The sequence below is a fragment of the Atractosteus spatula genome, chromosome 1 (assembly GCF_055471065.1).
Source record: "Atractosteus spatula isolate fAtrSpa1 chromosome 1, fAtrSpa1.hap1, whole genome shotgun sequence".
Classification (NCBI taxonomy): Eukaryota; Metazoa; Chordata; class Actinopteri; order Semionotiformes; family Lepisosteidae; genus Atractosteus; species Atractosteus spatula.
Genome location: NC_142706.1, coordinates 51,707,819 through 51,729,733, shown reverse-complemented (window position 1 = coordinate 51,729,733; position 21,915 = coordinate 51,707,819). Strand labels below are relative to the sequence as shown.

The following is a 21,915-nucleotide window of genomic DNA, read 5'->3' as shown; positions in this document are numbered from 1 at the left end:
GAAATTGAATTGTGATTGTGTACCAATCTAAATTATATTCCTGAAGATCGTGTGATGATTCTTGTCTTAATTTCACAACATCAGCTAGGGAGGCTGCCACACTCCATTATAATTTGTCAGCAGTCTTCGTCTCTGCAACATTATTTCTCTGAGGATTGTGGCTGTAAATGTAAAATGGTTTGTCTTTTTAAGTCAAGCATAAAGACAAAAGCTGTACATTTTTTATGAAACACGGTTGCGGTATCACCACGTTTTTTGATTAACCTAATGAGGCAGAGCTACAGTATGGACTTGGCTGGCGGACAGGAACTGAAGCTCAGAAAGTAAAAACCCTTGTGACCGAGATGTGGAGTGAAGTATTTAAGACGATCATGGGACTGACCAAGTGCAGGTTTGGAAATACTATAGGAACGAATTCAGAGCAAGCAGAAAACCAAGACAAAGTGATTGATTTGCTGGGGCTGCTTTTGTGCCAGAAGGTATTGTATACAGTAGGTTTATATTTTTGGTGGACTGCAGGAGTTTCTGCATCACAAAGTGATTGAAACTTTCAAAGTTTGCAAAGTTATCTGTGACTCAGCAATCATTTTTTATTGCCCTGAAGTCTAAATTTCAAGTTATTGTTGGCCTTCATTATTTGCGGTTCAAAATCTTAACAGCAATAATTTTGGTAATTTGGAAAATATAATTATTAATTTTCACAGCATTAATGATTTATTCTAAACAGGCATTTGGATTCACCGTTGAAAGCATTGAAAATACACTAGTTAGTATGGTAATCCCTGTTTTATGAAATCTGTAGGAATATGCATATCTTTTGGAGGCATGTGTAAAAAAGGAAAAAATACAAAAATTAATATAATCTGTTATTATTGCCAACCTTTTATGATTTCATGGATTAAAGTACTGTAGCTATTTTAGTGAAGAACATGGTTAATATAACATTTGGTTGAGGATTTTATTGGTGACAAATTTCAAGGAGGGAATGAGGCATGCACATTTACAATACAGTTTGTCTTTCCTGATACAAGATTTTGCTATTTTGAATAGTTTAGCCCCTGTCAAGTTGTGCCTGATCTAGGAATAGAGTACAGATATGAAAATTTCATGAATTCAAATTGCATCCATACAGATCAATGGAGCCCGTTGAGCTATGGAATTATGTAAATTATTTAGGATTAGAAAGGAGTAACACATTTTATGGTATTGCTAGTAGGTTTATTAATTTTCAATTGCAGTTTAGCCTGTATTTTTATTATCCATCCATTTCTAACTGTACGGAGTCACAGGGGAGTCTGAGCGTAACCTGGCAAGCCACAGGGGCAGAGTGGGATACACCTTGAAGAGGATGTCGGTCCATCACAGGGCACACCAAGACACACAAACACACCCACACCAGGGCCACTTTTCCCAGAAGCCACTTAAGCTACCAGTATGTCTTTGGACTGTGGGAGGAAACCCACGCGAACATGGAGACAAACTCCAAGCAGATAGCCCCCCAGGATTTGAACACAGGGCCACAATGCTATGAGGCAGCAATACTAACCATTCTGACACCCCAAATTTTTATTGTTATTTTAAAAAAAGCAAAGCGGGAGTTATATTGGGCTCTTGCCACAAGAGGAGTAAACAGTACATTGTATTTTGTAATTCGGAAGATAATAGAGTAAAACAAATTCAGCATCTTTCTCTGTCCAGAGTCTACTGGGATTAAGATAACCATTACTGAAAGTAGGATGAACACAAAACACATTATTTTCAGTAACAATGTAATGCATTGCATGTTTTATTTTCAACTACATTTTAACACAATTATGATATGTTAGACATTATTAAAATGATAGAAACTCTTAGTTCTTACTTCAAATTGCCTTTTAAGCTTTAAGTCTTGAAAAATAAATGACAAGAAAAGCAACAATATGTGTGTGGAAAGAATCCTTTTGGCTCACAGGGAATGCTTTCTGTCTGCTTTAGGAATATTGCAATTCGACGTCTCCTGGGGGTTTTCTCCTTCCACCATAAATGCTGCCACCTGATGAAGCATCTGTAATTTAAATGGACTGGGTCATCTCCTTGAAATGATCCAACAACAGAATTGTCAGATTTTACTGTTTATTCACTTCAAAATAAGTAGCTTTGTGATAATAGTATAATGTGAAAATGTGCATAAAGGTGCAGTAGTAATTCAGACTTTGAGCACATATGTAGATGGACAGACAGCTCCAGTTATATTCTTGCCTATAATTATATCAATTAAAGCATTTCATTTTTGACATTTAAATGTCTCTTCATCACTGTATTATAACTTTTGGCCCTGCAGACTGCCTTAACTGTGGATCCTGTCCTGGTAGAGACTACTTTTATGTAAACATTATTTAAAATCACCTGATTATCATATATTGCTGTTCAATTCTGTTTGTTGCAGCTGCTGACTGCTTGGAGTTGCTGCTAAACTTCCATACCTACCATTCAAGGAGCCTACATTACCTTGGACAGAGCTGTGGAGAGGAGGATGAGGTTCAACGCAACACAACTTGCCTTTCTTGCTAAAGGACCCTCTGGAAGCTTCGACAGAGAAGGCAGGCTTAAAGTGTGCCGAGTGCCCTTGAGCAATTCAGTCAAGTTGGTTCATCCGAAAGAGGAGGGCAGCGGAGTTAGAGGTGACGCACCGCTTTTTAACTGGGAAAAATATGTTGGTGATTGGTCAAGAAGCTATTGGGTTGAGTGGGTACCCACACCCTGCAGGTCACCGATTGGTCGGTCATCTTGTTGGATGATTGTCCATCCCCTGTGACTTTTAGGATTATTTCCAGATGTGCCTATGTTCCTCTTCCAGACATCTACTGTAGGTGCCAGCAGTGGGTATCCATCTTAAAGGAGTATTGGTAATGATTTGGATTGTCCTGGGAAAATACCTTATCTAAAATATAAGTTCATCTCTCTCACTTGCTCACAGGCAAAGACCTCTAGGTCATCCTGTGGCTGACCTCTTTCCTGTGACAGGCAGCAGGCGGTTTGGTTTAGATGCACAAAGATCATTTGAAAATACTTGATATCAGTTAATTCAACTGTAAGTGAAATAATAGGCCTTGTCCCTACATCTACATGCAGTTCATGTTGGAACATTTTTGCGGTGAGATGTCTGCTGCATCACGTTCCATTACTCATTACAGTGGCTAGAGAGCAGAAAGGGCCGGATTAAGTCACTGTTCCTGTGAACTCTCGCTCTTGTCTATGGCGAGACCAGCAGTTTACAACAATATGGCAGCCATATAGTACTTTCACAAAGTTCATGATTTTATGCTTAATTTGGAATTTGTCAAATTTAGAGATATCATCAATTTGTTTTGTTATCAAAATTTAATAACCGGTCTGGAAATTGGAGCTGCAGTTCCCCTTTAAAGAGGATGTTCCTTTGTGTTGCAGTCTTTAATAAAATTCCTCCTTTTCTAGAGCACTTTATCCAACCTTTATTTTGCATGTTTTAGCAGAAAGCAACCTTCTTTGATGATGCCATGTGAATTCTCTCATCATTGTTGTAGGAAGATCATTTTCTGTTATTATAAGAAGTAAAAGTAAATGCTGATACTGTGGTTTGAGGGTTTAGTTTTTACATATTTTTCAGTGTTTGCAATACATAACTCTTATGAAGTTCGCTCATTAGCAGCGTCCATCCTGCACAGCCATTTGTAGGCGATAAAAAATCAGCTTAATCATAATTCAGCGAAAATCCTATGGTAATGACTCAAACATGTTCAAAACAAAAATGCATTGACCTCTTATTTTAACAATAATTTGATCATACGTACTGAAGATACTAGAACAACTACAGCACTCACAGAGCTGGTGCCTATACTTCAGGCAGGTAATACCAGTTTCTTAACAATAGACCTTTTCAAGGGAGAATTTTCTCTCTGAAGCTTATGCACAACCAGCAAAGAACTGTTTCTCTTTAACCCATAATGTGAACAAGAGATAATACCCTTGTCTAGTAGTTTTTAAAAGGAAGTAAATCTTCTCTTAAATGTAAAAAAGACATCTCGTTTGTCTGTAAAGTTGCTTCCAGACTGATTTCAGAGTTTTTCAAACTCATAAATAACATGTGTCATCAAATAGAAGGCCAAATCGCTTTGGATCCATAGGAAGGTGGAACTTGCTCGCAGTGTCTTGCTTCTTATGTAACAGAGGATGAGAGAGTTACAGCTTAGCTTTGTTGCATTTTTCTGGAATCTTCCACAGAGGTCTCTGCCTAATTCTGCCTGCCTGTATCAGAGTAACTGTCTCAGATGTTTTTGCTGGGACTGTGTGGCTTAGAGCCCATTCACAGAGAGAAGGGGAAAATGAGATCTGTTGCAGCTGTGCTCACTCACTTCTTTCTATAATTAGGTTCGGCACACAGGTCTAGGTGTCGAACAAGCTACTCGAATAGTTAAACCAGTTGAAGGTGATGGTTAGACCAGAAAAAGATGAACATTTTCCATAGTTTAAAATGGAGAATCAAGTTGCCTTTCCTGTACATTTAACTGAAGGTGTTGTTTATCTGAATGACAACTTAAGAGACTATGTAGAAAGTAAATTTAATCTGCCAGTATTGTACTCATTATTGAATTTTTAACTGCTCCAAGTGTGGTTACCTTTGTGACAGTTTGTATTTTTAATGTTCATAATTGTTTAAACAGTTGAAGATATCAGTGTAATATCACTTAACTTTTGCGGCAACAATTCCTTTAGATTTTTTGCCAGCATAGGGAAGTATCTTTTGTGAGCATTGTGAGTGGCAAAGGTGGCTTTTTAGTAGCTGGCTAGATTTCCTAAAGTGCTTGGGCTTGGTGATATTGAATGTACTCATCTTTTTCCTTTGGTGTTCCTGGCAAACATTGAGCTCTCAACAAATCAGTGCTGCTGCGAAATTGTGCAGGCTCTCCTTTGTCTTGTCCTTCTTGGCCTTTACCCCAGCTGCTCCAGGGGCGCTGTACAATGGCTGACCCTGCGTTCTGACCCCAGGCTCTCTCCCTGTCTGTGTGTCTGTGTCTTCATGGAGAGCAAGCTGGGGTATGAGAAAAGACAAATTCCTAATGCAAGAAATTGTATAGGGTTAATAAAGTGATGCTATTATTATTATTAATCCACCTGTACAGGTTTCCCATACCTTTCACTCGGGGGTTTACACAACATACAGTAATTTACCTTCAAGTTCTGAGTAGTCTTTTTTGTATTATAAAGGGTGTCAAGCTCCTGAAATTTAGTAGAAGCGCGCTTTGAACTGAGGAGAATCGTTGGGAAGCCCTACAAAATTATGAGAAATTAATTCACAAAAGTTCTCAAACTCCTAATGGCCGCACTCCATGGATTTACTCCCCCCTAGAGTCTAGTTATACACATTTGACAGAGGACACTTTCTACTGGGAGGTCACAGTATATCTTATTTCATTCATCTTCTCTTGGACAGAGCTAACAAGGACTGACATAGCCTCATCTGCCTGTGTGTGTACATCCCTGTGTTCTGAAGCATATGACAGGAACCTTTCGCACTTTCTGTGCTTCATCCCTTGAGAGTGTTTCAATTATTTAACTGCTGGATAAAAAAAAAACTGAGATGGAAAATCATCAGCTCCATTTCTGTAGGTGTGCTGGTTTATTATTTTACTATTTTTCTCAGAATTGAGACAAGTTTAATATGCAGTTTTCTTTGTATAAAGATGTTTTGCATTCTGATTTGTGTTATTCAGTGAGTCCAATGAAGAACAGCAGGTACTGCTGTTGGCAAACTCCAGCTGCTCGTTTTGAAGCATTCCTGCCCCAGCAGCTGAAATACAGGTTTTGAACATTTTGAGATTGAAAGTTATAATGTTGTTGCTGACTTGATTGTATTGTAAGTATGACTTGTACAAAGTAAAATGTGTAGAAAACAAAAGTTTTGCAGTGCAGTTTGGCATTTTAATTTTGTATACCACCTTCTTTAACATTTAATCAAATTTCATTTATGGAATCTCATATTGTGGTCCCCTCTGCTTTATTCTTTCCTGCAGTAGAATGTTTAATTCACTCTTGATTAGGTTATTGATCATGGTATGCTTTTTTTGAAACTGTATTTCTGTGCTGTTTTCAGTCAGGAATATTCTATTTACTTGAATTTCCCACACGGAATTAATAAAGTACCTACTTACCCTACTTCCAGGCCAATAAGTAGCATTCAGATTGTAAAAGTTTGTAAGACTGCACTTTAATATTCTGGGGGCTGAGACTATAAAATAGTACATCATTAGTATTTATTAACAGTGCCTTGCAATTATGTTGCACTTTACATCCCAAAGGATCTCACAGTGGTTTGCAAGTGAGAAAATGCTTCATCAAATGAATTAAAGGGGAACTTTCAGAAGGCCGTATTGTATGAACCCAATGTGGAATTTAACTAGGACCCTGGAATAAAATACCCTTCTTCTGAGGGGCATATTGTATTGTGTACATGTTTTCTTTTCTTTTGTTCCTAAGGTACTTTCACTCAGTGTATATAATTGATATGGCTTTTTGTGGGTCAGGCATTGACTATTTTACTTTAAACTGCTAAGTGCAGTACAAGGGTCTTTTTAAAAGCTGAAAGAGAGGAGGATGCAGGGGGTGTATTGTGAAATGAAACATTGTCAATGAACAGAGAGACAAGAGAAAGATGAGCTGCCAGTCTTACTCTTTTAAGGATGTCATGGCTTTAACCTTTCCAGATCCTGGAATATTGGGAATGATGAATGCAACTGTAACTGTAAAGTAAGAGAATTCTGGTGAAGCTTTGCAAATTGTCTATGTTTTGATGTATGATGACAATCTGAACAGCAGCTGTTTGATGTGCCTACTGCTTCACTTGGTGGGCTTCATTTTACATTTTGATCATTGTTTTTTAGATAGCAATGTTGACAATAATGAGAATCAGCAGGCGCTCCTGATATTATATTTAAAAATTGAACATTGCTTATCGTATGATGGGTTTTTTAAAAATTTAGCAAATTCTTTAAAAGTATATTGGCTCCCATCACCACATTATTTCAGGCTGGTACGTCTTTACTATATCTGCAAACAAACTCTCAAATCGTTTTATTTCTTGCCTAACAGTTGAAACATCAAAACATCACCTACTTACGAAGTAGTTATTCTGTCATAATAGAAAATTGAAAAAAAAACTCAAGTCAGTGAAAATGTGGGTATGTGTTCATTTCAAACACACAAACTTACATAACTCTCATTTTGAATCGTACTCAATCAGTGGCAGATAATGCATTATAATGCCTTATATAAATAGTAACTGTCTTATATTAAATGTCTGTATTGGCTGTAGTCTCTTAAATTTTAAAAGTAAACTGATTTTGATTTGCTAAGATTGATGCTTGAGAGCTTCGAAAGCATGTATACCTATGACAACATAATTAGGTCAATTGTCTAAAACACTTAATCACTTCTGATTCTAAAAGGGGTGGCTAATGGTTAAAATATAAATTGTTCTACAAATACTTTTTTTGTTGAGAGAACCAATTTTTAACCAATTCCTGAAAATATTTTTTTCTAATAATATCTGCAATTAATGTACATGGATTGTACCTGCTTTTCTCTGAAATATACACTTGCCAGTACCATCTGCGATATTTCACAATGTATGCCCCCAGGAGAGTTTACATCACCTTGAGATGTGCTAACTTTCTCACTTACAGCACTGTAAGTTCTTATAGTTGCCCATCAAATCCCAGTGATGACTCAAACCCACCTTGGCATCACTCGGCCTACTGCAGATCCCCATTCAGGAAATCCTGCTCATAGCTGGCTAATGACGGAGTCCGGGTTGTGACTGACGAAGGAATCAGCCTCAGCTTCTGAGTGCTTTCCATTCTTGGTTACAGCCACATATTTGAGGCTCCTAATACGGTAACATGTTCCTGTCTGCTGCAGGCAACATCCTTTTGTATTTGACATTTACAAATTTTCCTTCTAAATGTCCTTCAGAAATGTGTTCCTTGGCCATGTCACAGGTGTGCAAGGAGATCAGAGATTTTAAAAGCCTATCTTGGCAGATTTTGTTGTTGCTGCTGACCTTTTGATTGTCTTGAGTCATGCCTGTGCCTTTATTTAGAATGAGACAGAGCAAAAACAAGCAACCAAGGTGTGTGCATGAAACTATCCACTGATCTATCTTAGTTATAAGGCCTCCAGGAAAACCTTAACTGCAGAGCCTGAAACAAGCTACTTTTTGCATTTAACTAATTGTATTAAGAATGATTAGGCTAAATGGATGCATCTTTATACAGGGAGGGTGTATACCTCAATGAGTTGAGGGCCATTAACATAGTTAAGTGTCTGTTAATTATCCTGATAAATTGGTTCTAGTTAGTTCTCATCGTAAACCAGAAAGGAACTCAATATGTTTAAAATAGGAAAAATATAAGTATATCTGGGCAGCCCAGTGGTTAGCATTGCTGCAGCACCGGGGCCCTGGGTTCAATTACTGGGATGTTATCTGTGTGGATTTTCAATGTTTGCATGGGTTTTAAGTTTCATTTCCTCCTTCAGCTCCTCCACAAAAGGAGATTGGATGTAGTTAAAGTTCTCATCTGTCCTTAAGATGGTTCTGTTCTGTGTGCTAGTTTCAGTGCAGGTGGGCCTGCTTGAAGAAAAGACTCTGAAAGAGTTGTGGGAGGCTCATTTTAATTTTTTTTCTAAACTTTATTTGCTTTATTTGCTTCATTTGCTTTATTCGGTTGTTCAGAAAATATTGAGTTTAGTCTCAATAAAGCCAACACCTGTGCTAACCAAATAACATACTGTACTTATTTCGTGGGGTAAATTGCGGTTTGAATTTTTGGTTGAGAAGGACGAGGAAATGAACACCTAAGGCAGCCCTTAAGACAACAATGTCTGCTATGGGAGAACCTGTATTTGTTTTAGAACAGGAAAAATAAGAGGATTTCACTGTACTAAAAAATAGGAGCTCTATCCAGACAAAATGCACAAAGGCTCTTTGTTGTTTGAGTTTCTGTGTTTTCTATTAAGGCTTTTCACCATGAGCAGTAAAGATGGGTGCTTTCTCTTAAAATGAGGTATGGTATGTCATTAAGGTTAGTTGAGGGTTCTCTCTGTTTCTCTGGCAAAGGGAGGCTAGAGAGGACCAAGTCTGTATGCTGAAGTACATGGTTTCTGATCTCTGTGTGACTATGTATGAGTCTGTGTGCTAAAATAAGTCTCTGCTAATGAAGAATTATTATACAACACTGAATATTTAGCCAAAGCAATATTTGCATATAATTAATTTTGATTCCATGGCAGAAAAGATAAAGGCGGCTTATAAACATTACAGGACTGATCTTTTCTCTGTGATTTCCTGTAATTGCCACATATAGGGTCATCCCCTGTGGCACATTTCCTATAAAAGCATCGCCTCAGAGGAATATCACGGGAGCTTTTTTCTCTATTCTTACTGTTTCATGATTGCAACTAATTCCTTTTTTCTTTTTTTTTTTGCTCAAATGGCTCTCTGTCCCTCCTGAGTGAAGAAGCAAGGACCAATGAAAAATTAGTTGAGTTTTGTGCTGCAGTCACCAAATCTCTGAGCTGCAGGGAAACGGGAACCTTCTGGGAAGTTATCTGGCATTTAGCTGCCTGTCAGATGCAAGCAGCTGCCGGCCAGAGCAGAAAATCTTTAATGTTTTTTCTTTTGACCTTTAATACTAACGCGATTTCTTTTAGCATCATAGAGTGAGCCCAGGCAAGAGCTCTTCTGAAAATCTTTTATTATACATAGATAAAAACAAGTATTGCTTGTGTTTTAAAGACATGTCTTCTTTTTTCCCCCCCTTTTTGTATGCATACAGACACTATAGAGAGATGGTGCCGTCTGAAAGGGAACCTGCTCTTTTTAATGAAAAAATCAATCCAGGTAAGCTTTTGTTTTTCTGAAATTTAAAGCAAGTACCGCCACATATGCTTTCTTACTAAACTGTTTGAAATATTTTTATTTATGATTTTCTGCCTAATATTCTAAGCCTTCTTGGACAGAAATGTACTGTAAGATCATTCACAGTGATGCAATTGATTAAATGTTCATATTGTTTTGTTACAAAGAAATTCTAACCAATTCCTTTCTGTGTTTTTGTATTTTGCTTTCTCCTGTGTGTTGAGAAATCTAATAAACTATGAAACTTAAGAATATTTCTAGCTTTTTCATTAAATAACATTTGTCTTGCATATAAAACACAACCGAATTAGAATTGTTTACATTAAATAATATTTGCATTGTGAGAATGTTATGAATATTTAGGCAGATAATAACCAGCATGCACTAATGCCGGAGCAAGAATAAAACTTTGTTTTAATAAGCTAGCCTCAATATGAGTAAGCATGCTTCTCTTTAACTGTAACCGCTAACTTGAAAAATGACATTGGGTGTTGAGGTGAAGAGATGGCCAGGCAGCCAGACATTAAAAGGGGGGGGGGGGGGAATACTGTCCCCATGGAGTTGTAGTTTACAGGCATCATTCCATCATGTCACTGTACACAGTGCCAGAGAGACGGCATCTTTCCTACCCTATATGAGCTGGTTTCTAACATTTTTACTGGCATTGAAAGATTCCTGTGTATTTTTCAAGTAGAAAAGTAACATTTGATGACTTCAAAGTGAAGGGAATGCACATAATATTTAATTTTCACTTTTCGTGCTCGCTTGCTTGGAACACTGCCTTGAGCCAGAAACCTTGGCTGTTTTATTTCCCTCCACCTCAACAGTTAGGACCTCTGATTTTTATCTTGTGGTGATAAAGTGGTATCCAGTGAGTACTAAAAATATGCTATATTGTCTGCTGTAGCTAAGTGCTATGTTCTGTTGAGATGGTGATCTGAGGCTTAGCAAAGGGAATAACCCCAAACACATTTTTTCCTGTAAAAAGAAATGAAAGAAATGTAATCACGCTGCAACAGTGATGCATCTGCATGATCTTTCATTTTGCTGATTCATGCCTGCTGCTTGTGTCTATTAAAACAATGCTGCTGTTTCTGGGGAAAAAAAATGGAATGAGACCTTATGTTTAAAATGTTGTGTAATGGCAAACAGGTGCTTTTTTTTATCATTTTGATATCTCATTTCGATGTGCTCATGTTGGTGGTATTTTTAATATTACAGTATGACCAACAGTCTTATGGCAAGGTGTAATCAATACTTTCCACCCAGTGAAAGACAAAATCAAACCACAAATCATACTTCTCTTCCATTATCAAGGTAAATGTGACCCCCCCCCCCCACTCAATGAAAATGCTTTGCTGTGGAAAATATCTTTGTTTATGCAGACTTTGGCTTTATCATATTATGACTCAACAGGGAAGTAGGCTCTATAACAAACTGATCACCATTAAGCATGTACTTAGTCTAATGGTGGGCTTTCACCTCTATGATAAGCAGATATGTAACCTTATTTATTGGAGGTCCTTCTGCTTTGGGAATTGTCTTCATTTATGCAATATAACATTTCTCATATTGCAAGTCAACAGGAAAATAGGTTCTATATCATGCTGATCCGCATTAAGCATGTACTTACAGTAATGGTGGGCTTTCACCTCTCTAATCAGAAGATGTAATACCTGTAATTCATTGGGCAACTAGCGTAATGCAACTGTCGGGGCTATTTCAGGCAAAGCTTTAATATTTGTATAGAAGTGCAGTTATTGGCCAATTTATAGTTTTGTCTTTAAAGTGTAGTGCTTCCAAATGGGATTTTCTGTAGATGAAATGCATTATCCAGATAAAATAAACTGCACTTGGTGTTTCCAGACAAGATAAATGAGTAAATTTGCATGCTGGTGCTGTCAATAATTCCAGCTTGTCTTTTTTTTTCTCAGCACTTGGAAAAGCTCACATAAATTACTTACATTCAATGTATATCATGGTCACTAATGTATTATTAACAGCTGACGGATGGCCATCAGTGTTTAATGGCACCGCATGTGAGTGGTACTTGAAGTTGAAGCATGGCAGTAATTATGAAAATAATACAGAGCAGTGTAATGATAATTAATTGTATCTCTGGAAAACTGTAACGTTTCCTGCATGTGACTTAAGTGGTTCAGTTGTTTTTGCTCTGAGGACTGACTAAAATAGTAATGCAGTTTATTCAGAAAGTTTCTTACCTGTTTAAAGGTCTTGTTGTAACTTCAAAATAAGTTATGTTAAATGTCATTACAAATTTTCCTTTGCTAATGATTATAGATGAGCGATCACTTTATGAGTCAACGCTGGGGATCGAAGATGTCAGCAAATCACTGCTGTTCTGCAACTTTGCATTATGGTGGTTAAAGCATATTTATTTACAAATTTATAAATTATTCAAAATGACACTGCAGCCAGAAACTTAGATGGAATATTGAATCAAATGGGGACCACTGTGCATAAATAACTGTACTTAATTTGTTTCTAGATGTTTACTCATGTGGTAGTGTGGCCTATGAAATGTTCACACTTTTGGAAAATATTGAATATCATAACAGCCCAAAGACATAATCTAGAAGTACTATGAAGTAATGTAATTTTTAGACCCACTTTCCATAGCATTCTGTATGCTATGCCATGTTTCTTTTTTTGCTGTTAACCTAATGCTAGGAATTTTTAGTGTATACATTTATGAGTGACTTAGTCACATACACATAGAAAAGTGTAAATTTGATGTTATTGGTAACTGTGATTTCGTTGCACAAAATGTGACTTTCAAAATGTATGACAGCTTTTGAAAGCATGGCTGAAAGAGTTCTTTTTTTTCTTTCGCAGTTTCTGAAAATGCATAATAGCGCTGCAGGTGCTATATAGAGATTTGTTGTAGCCAGAATTGGAAAGAGCACATGTGCACTATAGGAGTTCTGTCCACCCCAGGTGTTGTACTTGAAAAAGGTTCTTTTTTTTGGGGGAAAAAAACAAAATCCAGCACTGCTTTTGTACTCGTGAAAATAGTAGATATGCCAGGAACCTCTGCAGCAGTGTTTGATTGTTTGTAAAGTACAGTAAAACTTCTAAAAAATACTTGAATAAAAATCTTTAATTACTAGCAGCCTAATTTTCATCTTGTATCAGCTCCATTCTCCACTTGAAGGAAGCTGTGGGATGCCCTTGAGCTCATTAATCACTGAAGCAGGTTTTATGGGGTTAGATGCTCAGCTGCATTATTTTTATTGACTGCTCTAAGGTTTGTAAAAGCTTTCACAGATGTCGGGAAAGACGCTATATGAAATTAAAGTCTAAAGGTTTCCTTAAGTAGAGCTGTACTGCTAAAATGACTGTAGGCTTTCCTATATTCGTATTAATGATGAATCTGTAACCTGTCATAACATATGTAGACAGGAAGGACAATTCTCCCCTGGTAAAGCTGTGGTGGGGGATGCAACTAAAGTATATATTTTTAAACAGTCTGGCTTTATTTCTTTCACCATCTTATACATTTATCATTTCAATCTCTCTTGTATTTTTGCCTTCCGATAAAATTTTTCATGCAGCTAAGATACAAATTAGAGTGCTGTGCTACACAGTGTGGTACAGAACCAGCAAATCAAGCTGGATGAATGGGCTCATCTCACACATGGTCTGTAGTGAAAGTGAACCCCAGTCTTCAGAGATGAAACACTTGGGATTGTATCAGTGTTGCAAGATAGAACACAGACTGAAAACCAATTGTAAACCCAGATTAATCCACTACACAGTATCTCTTCTCTGACTTGATCCAACATGCTGTCTGCACTTGAAAAGCTGAATTTCCTCTCATTCCAGCTGTCAACTGAGTTTGATACTGGTTTAATGCATATTTTAAAATTCTGTGGATGACTAAACAAAAACTGGCCTAATGGAAAAATAAATGTCAAACTTACTTCAAGACGGTAACAGCAAAACACTTTCTCTTTATTCCTTTTTAAGAAGTGAATACTCTAGAATGTTTTTTTGTGTCTTATGCTAAAGTATGGGTTTGATTTTTTTCATCAAAGTCAGAATGAAATAATATACTGTACAATTATTGCTGTACAATATTTTGTTCTTTAAAGTAAATTAAGAATAGATTCCTGCCTTCGGCACATTCTGACGTATCTAAATCATCAAAGGAAGAATTTTTTTAGAAAGAAAAAATTAGTGTGGAGATTTTCATTTCTGATGATCAAAGGAAGCAAATTCTTAAAGTTTGTAAGACTCATAACAAACAAAACAATCAGTTTAAAATGTGGTATATCTTTATTGTGCTTGAATACATGTTGTGCTTAAACATTAAGGCTCAGCGTCTTTATTAAGTCCCTGGGCTCTGTTGTTTTACTAATATGATCTAAAGCAGCACAGTGTAAGATTATCAATCCGTTGCTTGGAAAGAGATGCTCCTGTCACACTAGCATCTGGGATGCTTTGTGTTACACTTACACATGAATATTCATGGTTCATTATTCAGTCACATGAGTCCATATCTTTTTTCAGATCGAGGGAGGTACAGGTGTCTTTTGAACACTGCACATAAAGTTGTTACATAATATTTAGTTAAAATAGAATACAGAATGATACATATGCATATGTGATTAATTATACATCTAAAAGAATAGGTTTCCATCAGGGGTTTTCCAGAGGTGCTCAGAAACACAAATCTCAAATCACTGTTCTTGACAGTGAATGTCTAATGCTTTATATTTGTTGGCAATTGCTTATATTCAGTTAACGTTTTTAACAACAATTCCTTTTAAACATCCGTTTTAAAAACCAGCTTATCTGTTTTTAGTGTCTATATTTTCATGTCTTATATTCCTAAAATTCCAAAACCTGTAAGTTTATGAAGAAATTATTTTTTTTCCTTTTTTATTTTAACTGTAATGCCTTCTGTGAGGAGAGAGGTAGAATTAAAGCAAAATTAGTACTACTGTTACAGCTACTGAAAAGCATCTTCAACAGGATAGAACAGAAATTCCTGCAGTTGTCAGTTTGACAACTGTGAGACACTGCAGCTGCCTGTTCTTTCTTCTTGACCATCAAGGAGGTCTACACCTTGAGTCCCATCAAAATGCCACTAGGTGGCATGTCAGAAAGAGAAAGCTGGAATTCCACTATGTTGCCAAGGTACAGTAAGTACATCCAGAGTGATGCTCAAATTTTAGTATTCTCTTACCTTCATGCATTTGCTGTGTAATCTATGGCTTTTGAAAAACAAATCCTTTTAAAGTTTGTGACAAGAAGAATCATTTGAGCATGACTGAAATGGACTTAATTCCATTAAATTTTTCTTACCTTATTATTAAAAGTTATGAAAATGCCCGAACTGAGTATACAAATACTCACATCAGAAACTAGAAATGAAATCTTAGTACAGTCCCCATGTTAATTCTGCTTTTGTCCCAATATGTTGAATATCTTTAAAGTTCTCCATTTGTGACGTTAGTTCAGTCTTCTTTGAGTTGTGCTCCTACTGATATATTCTTAATTTGTGACCTGAAATTACTTCCTGTGATGGCGGACTACAGGGTTTTCTGTTTCTCATGTTTCAACAGTTTTAAAATTCTGGACGCTTTTTTTCCTCAAAGTGGGAATAACTTGATATCTCGTAACTGATCAGCCATTCCATTAAATGTGGCTCTCCAGACAACACTCTCCACACAATCATAGACATCTCAAAGGGAAGGTTTGCAGTCAGGCTTTATGAATGCAAGTATTTTTATTATTCTGAATGCCACCATTCAGAATGGTATTCAAGCAGCAATACATTTCTGGAAAAGTATGCAACACTTAATGAAAAATAATGTTTTTTTAATTTAAAAATCCCTTATTTAATGGACCTGAACAGTGTCATTTTTCTGAAATATTTGCAGTTATGCATCTTAGTCTTTTGCCCCCCCCCCCCCCGCTGAACATTTGTCCTAATAAAGGAAACACTGTTTTTTATTGTTTGAAGTTATTTTTCATGTTCAAGTTTTGCGTTTTCAGTTAATTTTTCCTTCATATTCCCTAGAGCACTGCTGTGAATACACAGCAATCTCAGTCATCTGTTTGTTCAGCACTTGTGAGTACTTCTGAACTACAGCAATGATCACACTGTCAGAATTATTGTGAACTGGACTTAAGGCAGGGAATAAACAAAGTTATTTTGGCATTCTGCATGATAGGGAAAAAAACTTTAATTCTTCCATTATCACTTTTTTGCCTGCGCATATGCAGTCTTTTGCAAGCACCTGGACCTTGATGGAAATGATCAATTCGCATGCTTAGAATGTGACGGTTGTTACCTTGTTTTTACCACAAATAAAAGGCAGCATTGTGGCGCAGTGGTTAGTACTGGGGACTTGTACCTGGAAGGTTGTGCATTCAAATCCCATGTGAGACACTACTGTTGAATTCTTGAGCAAGTTAGCTCTCCCAGATTGCTCTATAAAATGCCCAGCTATAAATGGGTTAAATGGAAGTTGCTTTGGATAAAAACGTCAGCCAAGTAAATCAATAATTTAAGTCCAGAACAAATGAAGTTCACTTGTATTCACACCCACATGTGGTAAATGCTCTCTTTGGTAAATGCTCTGGATTACGCTGACAAAACACTCGTGGTGCGAGGTTCTTGTGGTGATTTCTGACCATTCTTCCAGGCAGAATTACTCCAGGTCTTTCCGAACCTTTGGTTTCTGTTTGTGTTTTACCTTCTTGAGCTTAAATCATAAACATTTGATTAGATTGATGTCTAGGGTGTGGTTATCAACTTTGGAGGCCTCTGTACAGTTCTATTGGCTTCTTCTTTACTTCAGCAGCCAGGTCACCCAACAACTCACAGCTGGCGGCCCCCTGAAGCTAAGCAGGTGTGAGCCTGGCCAGTACCTGGATGGGAGACCTCTTGGGAAAAACTAAGGTTACTGCTGGAAGAGGTGTTAGAGGGACCAGCAGGGAGCGCTCACCGTGCAGTCCATGTTTCCTAATGCCCCAGTATAGTGATGGGGACACTATACTATAAAAAGGTGCCGTTGTCATACAGATGAGACGAGGTCCTGACTCTGCTGTGGTTATTAAAAATCCCAGGGCGTTTCTTGAAAAGAGTAGGGGTGTAACCCCCATTGATAGCTGATGTGTGGTGAGTGTACTGGGGCACTATGAACCATCATCCAGGTGGGGGCTGAACATTGGTGGTGGAGGAGAGTCCCCATTGCCAGCGTTTTATAAGTATAATCAATTATGAATTATTGTCCAAAATGGGAAATTTGCTTTGCAAGCAGATAAACGACATCACACATATAGTACACACCATATATTCAACACAACATAAACCCATTGTTAGGAGACATACTGTACATGTATGGTGGGAAATTGCACTAATATTTACCAGAATGTACTGTAATTGTAGATGTATTTTTACTGGATTTTATTTAAAGTATTGCAGTACTTAGAGGTGAGAATAAATATGGTTTTCATGTTTTCTGGGATTCAGTTAATAACAACAAATAAGACATTGCCTTGTGAAATGTTATGCATATAGTTAACATTCAGATTTTGTTCAAGTCGGATACATTATCCAAGCTGTTACTCATTCACTAGTAAGATGTTTTTGTTCCCATTTCATTGGGGGGTATGCAGTCAGGAGTGCACTGTGCATAAGTTGCAAAATTATTTTGAGATCACCTTGTGGTTCCTCTTAAACGTTTCTCTTTTTGCATTTACACAAAGGTAAGGAAGCTGTTAAAAATTCGGAAAATTGAATATGAAACATCCTATCCTGCCTTATGTCATTTTTTAGATGTACCTGCTCTACTAATGAGAGTGCATCTTCTAACATAGGGAAGCTATCTGCTTCAGACTATCTTTGACATGCCTGGTTTCTTGATTGATTGTGAATTAAATAATTTTTACTTGTTTTTTCTGGTAGGCATGCATCAAATCTATGTTGGTAATAAGCAAGATGAAAAGCCTTTTTGTGATCAAGTTAAATGTTGTCATTTTTGTGATTACAAGAAGTTTGATCAATGGCTGAATGCATTGTAATGCCACTTATGAAATGAGAAATATATGTTCCATTGAGAAATCAGTACACAATACCCTTACAAATTATTCAATATTCCAACAATGTACTCATATAGAAGACTCTGGTGTGTTTTTTAATTTCATTCTACTAGCAGAATTTCTCTCATTAGAAATGTTATCTGGTTATGAAATGATATGTTGATATGTTTGGAAGTGTCCTCAAATGCTACATGTTCTATACAGTATATTACTTAGTGACTTAATGTAATATAATCGTAGCTGTATCAATGCACATCTGGGGATATGGCCTAAGAAAACCCACAATATTTCTTTGACAGTATTAACAGTGCTGCAAGTAGCTGAAGCTGAAATAATGTCCTCTTCGCATTAGAGAAAAAATATGTTTAGCTGTTGGTTAAACTCTATAAGCAGTGCAGTGTGGGACAAGCTATGAGAGTGTCAGACGTTTGTAGAAGAGAGCCACGAGGTCTTTACAGTATATCCCTTATTACATGCCCCCCTTGATTTCAATGCACTTTGCTTGCTTCACCTTTAAAGTGTCATTGTCAGTGAAATCAGACAGTTCCGTTCTAGCTAGGTATTAGCCTTGAGACCTTCACCATTCACAAAACCTGTCAGAATGATGAACCTTCAGACTTGGAAATAACTAGTAATCATGAAGGATCAGGTTTTGAAATGAGCCTTCACTAATGGCAGCTTGAGTAACTTGTATACAGCTTGCATTTTTGTGCAATAGCAGCACATATTTGCATAATTGCTTCATCATGCGGCCATTAACAGACATTTTGAGGGTTATGTAGTAATGGTAATTTATGGTAATTTTCTTCATTTTTGTTAGTAGGGAACAACTTGGTGGGCTTCTATTCTATGGCTTATTTGGTGTGAGTGTTCAAGTTGTCTCACTGTCTCTAACAAGACTGGACATAAAAGTCAGCTGCATCCTCAAATAATATTTGTAGCCGTCAATGATTCAATCACTTTTATGGATAGTAGTCTTTAGCCTGGGGATTCCCAGTCACTTGTTATGCAGAGATCTTGGATAGGTCCAAATGTTGCTGGGTTAATTTAAGTTTTTCCATGGTCAGTGCCTCCCTGTGTTAATGCCTCATCCATAGTAATGAAACTATTTCTCAAGTCCCTGACTCAGGTGATTGTCACCCAGTGATGCCAAGAGTACAGTATCTGTCTTTACAAGAATCACACCCATGTTTCAGCTAGGCTGACTGCTCTGCTGCTGTTGTATCTTAGGTGGCTTCGTCGCTATAGTACTTGGTATGTTAAGTCCTGGTCCAGTGGTTCTTCAGCCCAGATCTTACCCTGGTTTCTGCAGCATTAATTGGACTAGAGAACTAATGACATCTCCCCCAGATGGCACACCTTCATAACAGTAAAAAAAACAACCCTCCATACATGGCTGTTCTTACAACAATAGTTTGAAAGAAGAAAAATGTTTTTATTTTTCCACTGTTTTCTGTTGCAGCTCAAGGTTTGTTTTAAACAAGCACAGATGTTTGCATTATCCTTAATATAGAATGGTCTGTCTGGATGTGAACTTTCCTTTTTTCGGTGGTAAATTTGACTGATTATGTGTAGCCAACAATATCTTCTGACTTGCTGTGATTGGAACACCCTGTAGCTATAGTGCTCTTCATTTGCTTGTTTATTAATTATTCTCTTATTGAGGTTTGCAGAAACACTCGTCTAAATGTCACAGCTTTCATCTGCGCTGATCCCAGTCTGCAGTGTTTTATTTTCTGCTGGGGCACAATGAGGAAGCAAAACAATCATAATTCATAAATCTAACAGTACTGCAAAAACAAGCCAGTTGACAAATAACAGAAGCAGTTTGCTTTACAGACTTTTAACTTATCATGTGAATAAATAAGAAACTGTTTAATCTGTACATGGAAATGAAAAGAAAGAGGAGGTGCTTCTGGGTTTGAGAGACTTGATAAAATCCTTTAAATGTTTCTTTTCTATTATTTTTCCTGAGGGAATGTATTTTAACAATATACTTTTACAAATTTAGTTTTCAGTTAGCATGATATTAGGTTCTGAATTTTATTTGATATATTCTATATGTAAAAACAGAAGAGTATGTATTTTCAGTTAAAGTTTCTGCCATAAAGCTCTTTGTCAACATCCAGCTTCATATGAAGTTCATATGGATATGGAGAATGCATAAAAAGTGATGAATCCACCTCCATCTCATCATCCAGACATATTTTGAATACAGCATCGTAATCTGTTTATCATTATGAACTTTTTTAAAACAGATCCCAGCTTTCTTGTAGTAAACTGTATAGAAAGCCAAGACCACTTTCTGAAATGATTGTTTTTATGTTTGTACATTAAAGGTTTGGTTAAAGCAAGGACTTCTTGCAGTAAGCTGTTGCTTAAATATTATTATGGAACATGTAATACCTATTTAAGCTCATTTGTATTGGATTTAATTTCAAGATCTTGTTGATCCTCTTTAGCCAATGTAGAGGACAAGACTATTTAAAATTAGGTTGTTATTACCTTTTATGTATAATTCAAGTGCAGTAATTATTTAGGCTTGCATGCAATGTGTAAGACAGTGTGTAACGGGTTTCTAGTGGAGTGGTCAAATGAGTATAGAAATTTCAGTATACAGTATACATCTATTTTATTGTAAAACACTTGGCACAGAAAAAAATTGTGTGTCATTTAATTCTATGAATGTTCCCAGGACTGTGTGCGAGCCATTCAGGCTTTGTGTTGTTGTCTGTAGTAATTAGGGTGAATTTCAGACTGTTAATCTTTTTCAGTGTGTCTGTGTTCATTTCCTGCTTAAGCCTGACACTTACGTGTAGACCTTAGGAGGATAAGGCTGTATGCTCACATTCAACAACAAATAAGCTCCCTTTTGTAGTTGCTGAGCCAGACACATTAAGCATACCTTTAAGTGAAGTAAGTAAGCAGATAAACTTGAAATCTTCTTTGAAACTGGCACATGCAGACCTCATTTCATTACCGTCTTAAACAACTGTTTAAAGGATTTTGTTAATGGCTTATAAATAACATCTCATGTTCAGCTGGTAAAATTGCAGTCAGGCCCTGGAGATTTGTTTATCTTAAGTGAATTCTGTACCAGCGATACTTTTATGCTAATACTGCTTAATATGAAACTTTCTTTCCTCAGGCCTGAGTCAAGCTCATTTATTCCTTGGTAAACTCCTGAGTCAAATAATATTTTAATTTATCTGCTGTTTACCTTTCATCATCTCTAAAAGTTTATGATTATTACCTTGCTAACTTCATTTTTTAATATTCTTTTGCTTTTTAGTGATAACTATATTATTGCAGTACTCTTATGGCCTTTCTTGTATCTTTGTTTCTTTGAATGCAATTCATATATATTCCTTTTCATTAACTGAATGTTCTTTTTTGATCACATTAAAAAAGATTAAAAGTGATTTCATTGACTTTTATTTTTCTTAACTGATTCATTAAAACATTTTGCTCCCTGCTTTACAGTCTTTTATTTACTTTTGGAATCAGTATGTGTATCCCTTTAAACCATCCATAAAGATTCAATATCTGTCTTCTGTTCTGCTTCTTTTAAATTGTAAACTCCTTTGTAGTTTCTTTTTTGAGGTTGTAAACCTTTGTTTTGGACTTTAAAGCATCAAAATCTACTTCAAATCTACTTCAAAGTACATCATATTATGATGTCAGTTCCCTAATGGTTCCCTCACCTCTGTTCTTCTCAGTCTTGATGGTTTGAAAAGGCTAAATAAATACAGGCATTCCCTCTTGTACTGTACTGTACTGTAGGTGCTCTGCCAAACACAGTAAGTAAGCAGTCACTTACCTACAGCTCGTATTCCTATTGGTTTTCCCACTCTGTGTGAAGAAACATGAAGTCTCCTCAGAAATTGCTTCTTCCTTGACACATGCAC

At 36.7% G+C, this 21,915-nt stretch overlaps 1 protein-coding gene across 1 annotated transcript in view; it reads left to right on the top strand.

The window, feature by feature from the left end:
- Positions 1-21,915, top strand: part of inpp4b (inositol polyphosphate-4-phosphatase type II B) — a 407,152-nt gene that overhangs the window by 24,880 nt on the left and 360,357 nt on the right. The window contains exons 2-3 of the mRNA XM_088920878.1: positions 2,426-2,660; positions 9,849-9,913. Coding sequence (XP_088777004.1) covers positions 2,513-2,660; positions 9,849-9,913 — 213 coding nt within the window. The 5' untranslated portion in view covers positions 2,426-2,512. The remainder of the gene's footprint in view (positions 1-2,425; positions 2,661-9,848; positions 9,914-21,915) is intronic.